The sequence below is a fragment of the Saccostrea cucullata genome, unplaced genomic scaffold, assembly GCF_032062105.1.
Source record: "Saccostrea cucullata isolate Sc308-1 unplaced genomic scaffold, CSIRO_AGI_Scuc_v1 ctg635, whole genome shotgun sequence".
NCBI lineage: Eukaryota > Metazoa > Mollusca > Bivalvia > Ostreida > Ostreidae > Saccostrea > Saccostrea cuccullata.
In genome coordinates, this window is record NW_026926504.1 from 144,601 (window position 1) to 158,863 (window position 14,263).

A 14,263-nucleotide genomic window follows, 5' to 3' on the forward strand; every position below is an offset into this window, starting at 1 on the left:
CTCCTACCCACCAGAAGTCAGAGGTGTGGAAACTGAATATGGCCTCATAGGGTTTTCTATTGTTTAACCGTCTTGAAGGGGTAGTTATCTTGCCAGCTAGACTATGTAAATGGCCGCTCTAAGTTGTGTACATAATTATGATTAAAAAAAATTAAACTTGAATTGATAAAATATCAAGCAACTAATAAATTTAAATCACAGAATAAATCAACAAATTATCGCACGCTATATTCATCATCTTTTTAAAAACACATAAGCGGCCTTAAAATTGGATACAGTTACATAATGCTAAGGAAAGAAAAATACAAATAAAATGTTTACCAAAATATACATTTTTTATTAATTAAATTAACAGAAGAATTGCTTAGAAATGTTTTAATTATTTACTTTTCACTGAAGTACAAATTTTTTAATGACGTAAGCGCTACACAGATACATGCAGTATACTGTATAGAGTTCAGTTAAGGTAAAGGGTCTGGTTTATTTCTTCGCTTATGGTTAACAAAGTAACTTTCCATGTTTTTTTCTGTTTTATTTTTTAATTTCTTTTTATAGAAATCAACATGTATGACGAATTTATCCTCACTAATAATGATTTATTTTTTAAACCTTCAGAATACATTACGTGTCTGCCGATAATTAATAACATGTTGACAGATAATTATAACAGACACCAATAGATTTTTCCTAGTATCTGTCACACAGTTCTACATTTCTTCAGTATGTTAGATTCTCTGGAAACCGGCCACCCCTCTAGTCCGGCCATTTTATTCAGTCCGGCAGCTGGCCGGTTTAGAGAAGTTTTACTGTACTTGATTAAGCTGTTTCAGCGTTCCGCCAAAGCCGCTAAAAAGAATACACAGCCAAATATAATACGGTGAACTTCATAGTACTTATAATAAACAAAAATTGGTCAAAATTGATTTAGCAGTTTCTAAGTAAAAGATGAAGCTGACTCCAAAGTTTATAAACAATGAACGATGAAAGCAAACACAATGTTGTCTCTAAGAAGTGAGGTAGTAGGGACCATTAGAAACAGGGAGTTGAAGAGGAGTGCTAGAATAACTGGAGGAGGGGGTAACAATAGGAATAGATTTTCTCTGTTTGTTACAGTACCTGGTTTACAGATAAATGTAATGATGGATGATTTTTTCTGTGTGTTACAGTACCTGGTTTACAGATAAATGTAATGATGGATGATTTTCTCTGTTTGTTACAGTACCTGGTTTACAGATAAATGTAATGATGGATGATTTTCTCTGTGTGTTATAGTACCTGGTTTACAGATAAATGTAATGATGGATGATTTTTTCTGTGTGTTACAGTACCTGGTTTACAGATAAATGTAATGATGGATGATTTTCTCTGTTTGTCACAGTACCTGGTTTACAGATAAATGTAAATAAATGATGGATGGTTTTCTCTGTCTGTCACAGTACCTGGTTTACAGATAAATGTCATGATGGAGGATTTTCTCTGTGTGTTACAGTACCTGGTTTACAGATAAATGTAATGATGGATGATTTTCTCTGTCTGTCACAGTACCTGGTTTACAGATAAATGTCATGATGGAGGATTTTCTCTGTGTGTTACAGTACCTGGTTTACAGATAAATGTAATGATGGATGATTTTCTCTGTTTGTTACTGAATAACAGTACCTGGTTTACAGTTAAATGTAATGATGGATGATTTTCTCTGTGTGTTACAGTACCTGGTTTACAGATAAATGTAATGATGGATGATTTTCTCTGTCTGTCACAGTACCTGGTTTACAGATAAATGTCATGAAGGAGGATTTTCTCTGTTTGTTACTAAATAACAGTACCTGGTTTACAGTTAAATGGAATGATTAGGGATGTCAACGAATATTCAAATATTCGAATATTCATTCGATGAGTTGATATTTGAATATAAATTCATGATTCGAATATTCGGATTTTAAGTATACAAGCATCAAAAAGAATGAAAAATCTGGCAAAAACTGAAGTTTTATCAGAAATTGAATCGAATTCTCATCGTTGACCAATAATAAGATTTCATTTAAAATAAAATTAAAGACACTCCTCTTGGATTACCTTTAAGTTGTGAATAGTGTGTCTATTAAATTCTTCATTTGATCATTTAATTAAAGGTATAACAGTGCCCAGTACTTAGAATTAGTTTGTATTGTTAAAAGGACACACTTTTGTTTATGTATACATCATCTAAAATCATTATCAGGAAATTAATTAGCGAAAAGTAATTATTGCTTTTAAAGTTTCTCCATTAGATAATTGTTATGTGTGGTATAAATCTGTAGGGTTATCAGTGTACACTTTGGTAAGATGATTAATTAATCTTGAACTTATTAAAAGAATCTATTGAATTTTTGGGGAAATTTTTTTTATAACATTTTGGATATAAACTCTTCATATATTCCGTAAAATGTTTTAAGAATATAATTAAATTGCATTTGCAAAACTCTACATGGAATTTTATTCCAAAATAATGACATAAAACGTATATACTGCTTGACATAAGAGTGAAGATATATACATATTATAATGCAAGATGTATTTATTTTATCGAATATTCGAATACTACTATCGAATATTCGAATATCAATTATTGACAATTTTGACATCCCTAGTAATGATGGATGATTTTCTCTGTTTGTTACTACATAACAGTACCTGGTTTACAGTTAAATGTAATGATGGATGATTTTCTCTGTGTGTTACAGTATGTGGTTTACAAATAAATGTCATGATGGAGGATTTTCTCTGTGTGTTACAGTACCTGGTTTACATATAAATGTAATGATGGATGATTTTCTCTGTTTGTTACTAAATAACAGTACCTGGTTTACAGTTAAATGTAATGATGGATGATTTTCTCTGTTTGTTACAGTACCTGGTTTACAAATAAATGTCATGAAGGAGGATTTTCTCTGTGTGTTACAGTACCTGGTTTACAGATAAATGTAATGATGGATGATTTTCTCTGCATGTTGTCCTTACAAAAATCCCCCTCTGTGTATTTGATCTGTATTGTGTTTGATCTAGGGTCAAAGGTCGGGTTTTGGAGGTACTGCCCCAAACTGTGTACTCCTGTATTATCTACAATAGAATACATCACAACACAATGAACAATACATTCAGTTTTTCTGATTTCATATTTTGGGATTTTGCCATTAAGTCCGAGTCTTGGTACATAACAAATTAGCTGGATTAATGTAGCCCTCCCCGATTTTTTTTAATCTGATGTTTTCTGGAGAGGGCTACAATTCCATAGCATCTCCGTTATGGTGCAGATGTTTTTTTTTAAATAAAGGTAACTGCAGGCAAAATAAATTGTTTTTACATAAATTTACTTCTAATAAGATGAAATTTTTATTCACTGTCAACAACATAGCTCGTTAATAAAATTAACTTTGCATGTTTTGCAGTAGTTCCACTCAGCAGCCATGACAGTCCAGGTGTGACATAATGAGACTTTTGCTTGAAATTTAGAACAACTTAATGAAGCAACTGTCGGTGTTCATAAATGATTGTGCTGAATTGTATCACAAAAACACCGATAAATAAAACCATTTAAAGTGTTATTTTTACAAAAGCAGCGATTTTTATGCTTAAAACAAGGGAATTCCTATTAAAAGATCTGTTCCTATAGAACCTAAATTCTCATTGGCTGTCCCAAAATACAATGTATCGAGGTCTGTAAACATGGCGGAAAAATTCAAGTTGTGATGTTGATATACAAAAAAATAACCAATATATGGATTGTTCTTTATATTTTTGGATTGATTTATGTCTTGGATGACTACATTTTTGGAGTCAAGGTAAGAAATGTTAATAAAATAGCCATTTACTGACAATTTGAGCTGAAATCCATGCAGGAGCGAATTGCTCCCACTGCTGTACCATTACGGAGATCCTAAGGAGTTGTAGCCCTCTCCTGCTCCCCCAAAAACATAGGTAATCAGAGATTACAGAGCTCACCTCAACGTGTGTTGTCTTTAAGTAAGGCAAATTAAGTCACACAATTAACCAACAAAAAGTGTACATCCAAAAATGCAAAATTTATGCAAATTTGATACTTTGGAATAGACCTATATAAAAACTAAAAACTAGTTCTTCATCATGAAAATGTAATTAAAATCCAGCATCTGAAGCAAGATTGAGAGTTTTCATCCCTTGATGCATCATTTGTGCAACTGGTTTATATAAGCCTTATAGTTTCTTGGTGATAGACTTGCACCCATAACTTTTACGAGGTCTATTATCTGGAAAATGTATGTTGAATTCAGCATCTGAAGCAAGTCCATTAGTGTGCATCCTAAGATGTATCATCCATGCAAGTTTGGTCAACATAGGGCTTAAAGTTACTTGCAAATGAAACCTGTATAAAAAAATTAACCTGTTCCACTAATCCAGAAAATGTAGGTCAGATTCAGCATCCGCAGCCAGCCTAGTAGAATGCACCCTTAGATGTACCATCCATGTAAGTTTGGTCATTATAGAGCTCAAAGTTACTTGGAAATGAATCCTGCACCATAAACTTTCACCTGTTTACTCGTCCAATAAATGTAGGTCAGATTCAGCATCCGAAGCAATTCTGGTAGTATGCATCATAAGATGTACCATCCATGCAATTTAGTCGTTATAGGGTTTATAGTACTGTACCTTGGAAATGAAACCTGCACCCAAAATTTTAACCTGTTCACTCAACCGGAAAATGTAGGTCAGATTCAGCATCCGAAGCAAGGCTGGTAGTATGCATCCTAAGATGTATCATCCATGTAAGTTTGGTCAACATAGGGCTTATAGTTACTCGGAAATGAGACCTACACCAAAAACTGCACCAAAAATGTTAACCAGCACCAAAAACATTAACCTGGTCATTCCTTTGCTGAAATTGCAGCATCTGAAACTTTGACTGGTACAATGAAACACACTAGCAACATCTTCCATGCATGTCTAATCAATATAGGACATAGAAGTACCTAAAAAGAAAACTGCTCCAAAAAACTTAACCTTAACCCGGGACTTCGTTGAGGTGAGCTAAAAATTAATAAAAAAAAATAAAAGGGAGAGGGCTACATTATTGCAGCTAATAACAAATGACTGTTACCTATTAAACAGACAGAGGAGTCAGATTTACAGCGAGAGGCCTGGTCAACATGGAGAATATCACGGCACACATTGATGTAGTAGAGACTTAGATGATTGTCCTTCTCACCACCTTCCAACACATTCCAATTTTTACCTAATAATTATGAAAAGGAATTCAAGTATACTTCCTACTATTGTCATTAAATTCCTTATAAAATCCTAATGATTATAAAAATATGAGTGATATCATCTGAGCAAGGTAAAAATTGCTGTTGTAGTCACCTGAATGTTTGACCAAGGGAGACAAATCATATCTCTTTCCATTATGATTGACCCTGCAGTCTTCAATTACAGGGTGATCCAGACAGGCATATTTTGTGTCCCAGTCAAAGAGATATGTACAATCCTCTTCTCTGTTAAACACAGGCCAACCCTTGCCACCATTCCCTGCATACAAACAAATGTTCACATAAATAATATGTTTTATTGTAATTTTATTGCTCTCATTACTTGTAATGGACATTGGGAGCCAAGGAGTACCTGCTGAGTGGTTGCAGTGGAAGGTGATGATGGTCTCCCTCTGGAACTTGTTATGGTTACACTTCTCCCCTCCTTTGTATGTCAGAGTCAACAGCCCATCCACATACCTAAAACACATCAACAATGACAAGTCTTTTTATGCCAAAAGTCATTATCTAATTGTGCAAAATATACAGTAAAACATGCTTATAATGAAGTACAAGGGACGGGGGATTTTTCTTTGTTATAAACATTGTATGGGAATAAAAATCGCTTAATGTAGGTCGCGGGTTTGCTGACGTCGTTAAAACTGGGTAAGCAATTTACATGATTTGGGCGACTTTCTTGTGCACATCTGATTATGACGTCATAATGAAAAAAAAAATTCAGTGCAATATCTAGCTGAAACTTTTGTTGGAATATTGGTAGTTTAGTGTAATATTTTTCAAAGAACATACTGAAGTTATCAAATATAATGAGGGTTATTTCGATTCTAATGACCAATACTGGAGGTATAAGAGGGCAATTCATTATGCGTTATCAATCGCATCTTCTCAGGCCTATCCTGAGAGCGTAGGAGTAGGCCTATCACGATACGATATGAGTCATATAAACAATCGCAAACACACCTGTTACGTTAAAAGTTGTACCTTTATTTTTAAAAAGGACATTTGAAAAAAATATTATACAGGTTTATCACAAATTAAAAACTGCTAAGGTACTAATTGAACATAAAATAATTCATTTTTTAAATTGACACTGACCTCTTGTAAATAACCAGAGACACTAAGGATATGGACCCCTCCCTCCTCCTTTCCATTTTTTTCCTTTCTAAATCTGGGGTCAAGTCACCCTTTTCCGATTTTGTATTCTAATACACGCCAAAAAAATTCACCCTAGATGGGAGTGATTTAATCAAAACTATTTACTAATCAGGGCACATAAAAATTAAATGGAAAACTGAAAGAGAAGAAGAATGTGTAGCAAATTTATTGATATGTCTGTATACATATATTCCATGACTTCTTATGCTTTAGATAGTCATCACGTGAGGTTTAACTGAGGCAAACGAAGAGAATTAAAATAATGTATCAGTCGAAAACGATATATTTCAAAACAGCATAAAGAGATAAAAGGGTTACATTATTAACAAGAGGCCCAGGGGCCACATCGCTCACCTGAGCAATTGGCTAGGAAAAAGCACATACCAGATCATATCAGAACTGAAAGTTTACTGAGAGGGGGGGGGGGGGGGGGGGGGGGGGGGTTGAATTTAAACCCTCCAGGGGTCATGATATGTACAAACTTGAATCTAATCTACACAACCTAAGAATAATTCCCTATAAATATCATAAGGTTTCTTTATATATTCCTATGTAAAACTTTTATAGACTATTTGCCCAACCCTACCCCTGGGGGTCTTGTTGTGAATAAACTTAAATCTACACTATCCGGGGATGATTCCACAGGAGTTTCATCTTTCCTGTCTCAATGGTTCTTGAGAAGAAGATTTTTCCTATATATTCCTATGTAAAATTTTGATCGGCCATTTTGGCCCCACCCTACCCCTGGGGGTCATGATTTGAACAAACTTGAATCTACACTACCTGAGGATGATTCCACATAAGTTTCATCTTTCCTGGCCCAGTGGTTCTTGAGAAGAAGATGTTTAAAGATTTTTCCGTTACATTCCTACGATAAACTTTGATCAGCCATTTTGGCCTTACCCTCCCCCCGGGGGTCATGATTTGTACAAACTTGAATCTTCATTACCTGAGGATGATTCCACAAAAGTTTTATCATTCCTGGCCCAGTGTTTCTTGAGAAGAAGATTTTTAAAGATTTTTCCACTATATTCCTATGTAGAACTTTGATAGGCCATTTTGGCCCCACCCTACCCCTGGGGGTCATGATATGAACTAACTTGAATCTACACTACCTGAGGATGATTCCACATAAGTTTCATCTTTCCTGGCCCAGTGGTTGTTGAGAAGAAGATTTTTAAAGATTTTTCCTATATATTTCTATGTATAACTTTGGTCGGCCATTTTGGCCCCGCCCTACCCCCAGGGGTCATGATATGAACAAACTTGAATCTACACTACCTGTGAATGCTTCCATATAAATATGATCAATTGTGGCTTTGCTATTCTCGAGAAGAAGATTTTTAAAGAATTTTCCTATATATTTCTATGTAAAACTTTGGTCGGCCATTTTGGCCCCGCCCTACCCCCAGGGGTCATGATATGAACAAACTTGAATCTACACTACCTGTGAATGCTTCCATATAAATATGATCAATTGTGGCTTTGCTATTCTCGAGAAGAAGATTTTTAAAGAATTTTCCTATATATTTCTATGTAAAACTTTGGTCGGCCATTTTGGCCCCGCCCAACCCCCGGGGGTCATGATATGAACAAACTTGAATCTACACTACCTGAGGATGCTTTCATATAAATATGATGAACTATGGCTTTGTTATTCTTGAGAAGAAAATTTTATAAGATTTTTCCTATATATTTCTATGTAAAACTTTGGTCGGCCATTTTGGCCCCGCCCAACCCCCAGGGGTCATGATATGAACAAACTTGAATCTACACTACCTGAGGATGTTTCCCCAAAAGTTTCATCTTTCCTGGCACAGTGGTTCTTGAGAAGAAGATTTTTAAAAGATACCACCATTTTTTCATTAATTCCCAATTATCTCCCCTTGAATGAGGGCGTGGCCCTTCATTTGGACAAACTTGAATCCCCTTCACCCAAGGATGCTTTGTGGCAAGTTTGGTTGAAATTGGCCCAGTGGTTCTTGAGAAGAAGTCGAAAATGTGAAAAGTTTACAACAACGACGACGACGACAACGACGACGACAACGACAACGACAGACAACGGACAAATTGTGATCAGAAAAGCTCACTTGAGCCTTTGGCTCAGGTGAGCTAATAAGATATAATACATATTAGAATTCCAAAATAGGAACAAGGTGACTCGACCCCAGAAAAATGGAAAGGGGGTGTCCGTAGCCCTTTCTAACATAGATCCGCGCATGAAGAAAACAAAAAGAAAAGAAACAGAAAGAAATCAACACATTTAGAAAATACAATGAAAGAAACTAAAGGACTTACAGTTGGTTTACGTCCTTTGCGAGAATTTTCACTAATATTAGGTGTACAAAGAACAAGAGAAGAATAAGAGAAACATGTCCAATAATTATTTTATTGGTATTGAATTACTATGAAGTGGGTCATTTGAAAGCAGATATACGTGAATTTACCTTTCTTAAAAATCACTATAATCTATTTTTCTGTTCTGTATACCGGTGTAGCATAATATTTTGATACCGCGATATATTGAATCCTGGTTCAAAATATCGCATAATATTTTGAACCCGGTGTCATATAATATATTGAACCCCGCGATATTTTGAACCCGGGTTCAAAATATCGCGGGGTTCAATATATTATATGACACCGGATCGATATTCATGTCAAGCATGACGTCACAATATTTTATAATGTTGTTCTTAAAAATGTTACAATTTTCAAAATAAAAGCAATTATCTACAATTAAATTACGAGAAAACGAACCTGAAGACATATTAATTTCTTTACATAGATATATTTCAAATAAACTCTATTTTAAAATACCAAAGGAGAAACAAATTCGTCTGCACCATTTAAAAGTTATTGATATTTTTTAAATTAAAGCTTTGCCTGAAAACTAGCCAAAAATGACATTTTTCCTATACAATTCTATATAATAGCTTCCAAAATGTTACTACATCAATGGCATCTTTGGAATTAAATTACACAGAAACGGTGCAGAGGAATTTTATAAAAATTTCAGAGAATGTAAAACAAATGTAGAGGAGTCATATAATTAATTTTCATGGTATGTTTTCGAACACTTTTAAAAGCCCTGCAAACCCAGGACCTACGTTAAGTATAAGCATCAATTCATTAAAAGCAGGTTTGATATAAATGTGTTTTACTATGTAACCTACAATTTATATACCTGACAATGTTTGTTCCATTACATATACCTAAATAATTATGCCATTTGCTTGGTTTGAAACAGTCATGCTTGTTTAAATGGGACCTACTGGTATACATGTATAATTGTATAGTTATCTCTGTAATCAAGAGAGGTTTACCATCGGGTTTACTTGAGTCGGTTTAAGAGCTCTACAGAGCTCATGTTTATTGTTATGTATGTATACAATGCCGACTTTAAATAAAATTTACTTACTTACTTACTTACTTTTTTGAGAACTTAGAAATCTCTATCTTCATATAATGAAGTGAGACTTACTTAAGGACTGGTGGTCCATAATGAAGTGAGACTTACTCTACGAGTATGACTGGTGGTCAATAATGAAGTAAGTCTTACTTTAGGACCTGGTGGTCAATTATGAAGTGATACTTACTTTAAGACCTCGTGGTCCATTATGAAATGAGACTTACTTGAAGCAGGTGGTCCATATGATGAATTAAGACTTAATTATTTGAAGAAGAGTGTGGATCATATTGAATTGAGACTTAATTGAGGATTTATTGGTCCATACTGAAGTATTACTTGAGGACTTAGTATTCCATAATGTGGGATTTACTTGAGGACCTAGTATTCCATAATGTGATACTTATTTTAGGGGCTAGTATTATATAATGTGAGACTTACATGAGGACCTAGCATTATATAATGTGAGACTTACGTGAGGACCTGGTATTATATAATGTGAGACTTACTTGAGGACCTGGTATTATATAATGTGAGACTTACGTGAGGATCTGGTATTATATAATGTGAGACTTACTTGAGGACCTGGTATTATATAATGTGGGAATTACTTCAGGGGCTAGTATTCAGGGGCTAAAATTTCAGAGAATGTAAAACAAATGTAGAGGAGTCATATAATTAATTTTCATGGTATGTTTTCGAACACTTTTAAAAGCCCTGCAAACCCAGGACCTACGTTAAGTATAAGCATCAATTCATTAAAAGCAGGTTTGATATAAATGTGTTTTACTAAGTAACCTACAATTTATATACCTGACAATGTTTGTTCCATTACATATACCTAAATAATTATGCCATTTGCTTGGTTTGAAACAGTCATGCTTGTTTAAATGGGACCTACTGGTATACATGTATAATTGTATAGTTATCTCTGTAATCAAGAGAGGTTTACCATCGGGTTTACTTGAGTCGGTTTAAGAGCTCTACAGAGCTCATGTTTATTGTTATGTATGTATACAATGCCGACTTTAAATAAAATTTACTTACTTACTTACTTACTTTTTTGAGAACTTAGAAATCTCTATCTTCATATAATGAAGTGAGACTTACTTAAGGACTGGTGGTCCATAATGAAGTGAGACTTACTCTACGAGTATGACTGGTGGTCAATAATGAAGTAAGTCTTACTTTAGGACCTGGTGGTCAATTATGAAGTGATACTTACTTTAAGACCTCGTGGTCCATTATGAAATGAGACTTACTTGAAGCAGGTGGTCCATATGATGAATTAAGACTTAATTATTTGAAGAAGAGTGTGGATCATATTGAATTGAGACTTAATTGAGGATTTATTGGTCCATACTGAAGTATTACTTGAGGACTTAGTATTCCATAATGTGGGATTTACTTGAGGACCTAGTATTCCATAATGTGATACTTATTTTAGGGGCTAGTATTATATAATGTGAGACTTACATGAGGACCTAGCATTATATAATGTGAGACTTACGTGAGGACCTGGTATTATATAATGTGAGACTTACTTGAGGACCTGGTATTATATAATGTGAGACTTACGTGAGGATCTGGTATTATATAATGTGAGACTTACTTGAGGACCTGGTATTATATAATGTGGGAATTACTTCAGGGGCTAGTATTACATAATGTGAGACTTACATGAGGACCTAGTATTCCATAAATTGGGAATTAATTGAGAACCTGGTATTCCAGAACGTGAGACTTGCTTGAGGACCTAGTATTATATAACGTGAGACTTACTTGAGGACCTGGTATTACATAATGTGAGACTTACTTGGGGACCTAGTATTATATAATGTGAGACTTACTTGAGGACCTGGTATTACATAATGTGACTTACTTGAGGACCTGGTATTTTATAATGTGTGACTTACTTGAGGACCTAGTATTATATAATGTGTGACTTACTTGAGGACCTGGTATTATATAATGTGAGACTTACTTGAGGACCTGGTATTATATAATGTGAGACTTACTTGAGGACCTGGTATTATATAATGTGAGACTTACTTGAGGACCTGGTATTATATAATGTGAGACTTACTTGAGGACCTAGTATTATATAATGTGAGACTTACTTGAGGACCTGGTATTATATAATGTGAGACTTACTTGAGGACCTGGTATTATATAATGTGAGACTTACGTGAGGACCTGGTATTATATAATGTGAGACTTACTTGAGGACCTGGTATTATATAATGTGAGACTTACATGAGGACCTGGTATTATATAATGTGAGACTTACTTGAGGACCTGGTATTATATAATGTGAGACTTACTTGAGGACCTGGTATTATATAATGTGAGACTTACTTGAGGACCTGGTATTATATAATGTGAGACTTACTTGAGGACCTGGTGGTCAGTATTCCCCAGAACGTGTCCCCAGCCAGAGTTGCCCACCATGGTCTGACACACTGCCACCCCCCTGACATGATCCTCGTCTGGACACTGAATCCCTAGCTCTCCACACACATTGATAAAGTACTTCAAGGAGTGGGGGCTTGACCGGGAGGCATTCACATAAACCTCATATGGTTTATCAACTCCTGAAAAAAGGAAGTCCATCAGATGCAACCCTTACCAAAACACTCCTTAATTTAATAAATTACTGAATCTACAATTCATTACAAGATTTAGCTACTCGGCATTTGTTATATTTAGGAGGTGCACGTTTTGAGACTAGAGTAGACTATAAGAAATGTCATGAAAGATTTCAGTGTGAATACTTAAGAAATGAGGTATCATTTTTTTTTTTAGTTTTATTGGGATGTAAAACAGGTTGGTCACATGATCAAATCTCATAAAGCCCATAGGGCTTTATGGAAGATTTGATCATTTGCCAACCCGTTTTACATCCCAATAAAACTCAAAGTGATACCTTATTACATGTACTTATATTAACATCTGTGACTGATTTATTACAAATAGTAATTAAGGTACTTAAGTAAAGTTTGAAATCCATTAAGTTTTTTTTTTTAAAAACTCAACGGTATAAATTGAATGTGTTGATAATATCGATCCCTAATTATGACGTCACTATCAAATTACATAGATCGCTTATGACTAAACAATCAATTCTAATGCAATTGTTTTGTAAAACACTTTTTCATTGGCTAATGCACTGATGTTTGAAGCAGTAAAATGAGCATTAACGAGCGTGAAAGCTTTTTCATTGTGACGTCATAATAGAGCGACGCAAAAACACAATGCTTCGTGACGTATTTCATGTAACAAAATTCATCAAAATAAGACATAAACAACAAACAAAATGCATGGATTGCATTAGAATGGGAATAACTGATCTCCTAATTTGGTATTTGCGACCGTTAATGCTGATTTAACGGTCGCAAACATCCGTTTTATCGGCTCCGCTTATGCGTCGCCGGTAAAACTCAGTTTGCGACCGTTAAATCAGCATTAACGGTCGCAAATACCAAATTAGGAGATAGTTATTCCCTAATTTATGGTCAAATGACGAATGTGTTTTACGGTCGGAGATGTAAAAACGCCTTGTTCAAATAGTGTTACATAAGGGAAAACATTTGAAAATGTACTTATATATGATAAGGGACACATATGTGTCAGGCGTCCATGTGCATAATGTATGTGATATGACTCCTGAGACAGTTTTGGTATATGTATCTCATTAATCCTTCATCTATAAAATTTAATGTATTTTTTTAACAGTGTGGTAATTTCATACATGTAATTTCCAGTCTAGATATTTTTATGGGTTCTGCATTGCTGTACCTTTAATGAGTTAATTAAATATGAAGATATGTACATGAACTTCTTGTTATGGATAGGCACTAAAGCGTCCAATGATTGACATATCCATTTTACCTGAAAATGGCTTTTTAAACCTTGATTAATATCGATTCAGTGGTTTGGAAGTATTTAGCCTGAAGTTTTTATTTATTTAGAAATTAAAGCTAAGTGTTGTCTCTGATTTCAATTAATACTAAAATATTACAATACTATTGTACATATCAATGTAAAATTTATTAAATACAAAGGTCTATATCCTGGTAGTGTTAGATTATACTTTTATTGTAGACTACACCCTCAAATGGTACATGATCAGATTAATAATACTCCTCCCCTGGCTGCTCTAACTAATTACGTTATACCCTGACATGTTGGCTGTTCTAACTCATTAAGTAATACCCTGACATGTTGGCTGGTCTAACTCATTAAGTTACACCCTGACATGTTGGCTGTTTTAACTCATTAAGTAATGCCCTGACAGGTTGGTTGGTCTAACTCATTAAGTAATACCCTGACATGTTGGCTGTTCTAACTCATTAAGTAATACCCTGACATGTTGGTTGGTCTAACTCATTAAGTAATACCCTGACATGTTGGTTGG

General features: G+C 34.6%; 1 protein-coding gene across 1 annotated transcript in view; it reads right to left on the reverse strand.

The window, feature by feature from the left end:
• LOC134271870 (cation-independent mannose-6-phosphate receptor-like) overlaps positions 1-14,263 on the reverse strand; it is a 92,943-nt gene that overhangs the window by 71,636 nt on the left and 7,044 nt on the right. Inside the window, exons 6-10 of the mRNA XM_062754083.1 lie at positions 12,239-12,440; positions 5,635-5,741; positions 5,377-5,541; positions 5,114-5,248; positions 2,947-3,099 (exon numbers count right to left, since the gene is read on the reverse strand). Coding sequence (XP_062610067.1) covers positions 2,947-3,099; positions 5,114-5,248; positions 5,377-5,541; positions 5,635-5,741; positions 12,239-12,440 — 762 coding nt within the window. The remainder of the gene's footprint in view (positions 1-2,946; positions 3,100-5,113; positions 5,249-5,376; positions 5,542-5,634; positions 5,742-12,238; positions 12,441-14,263) is intronic.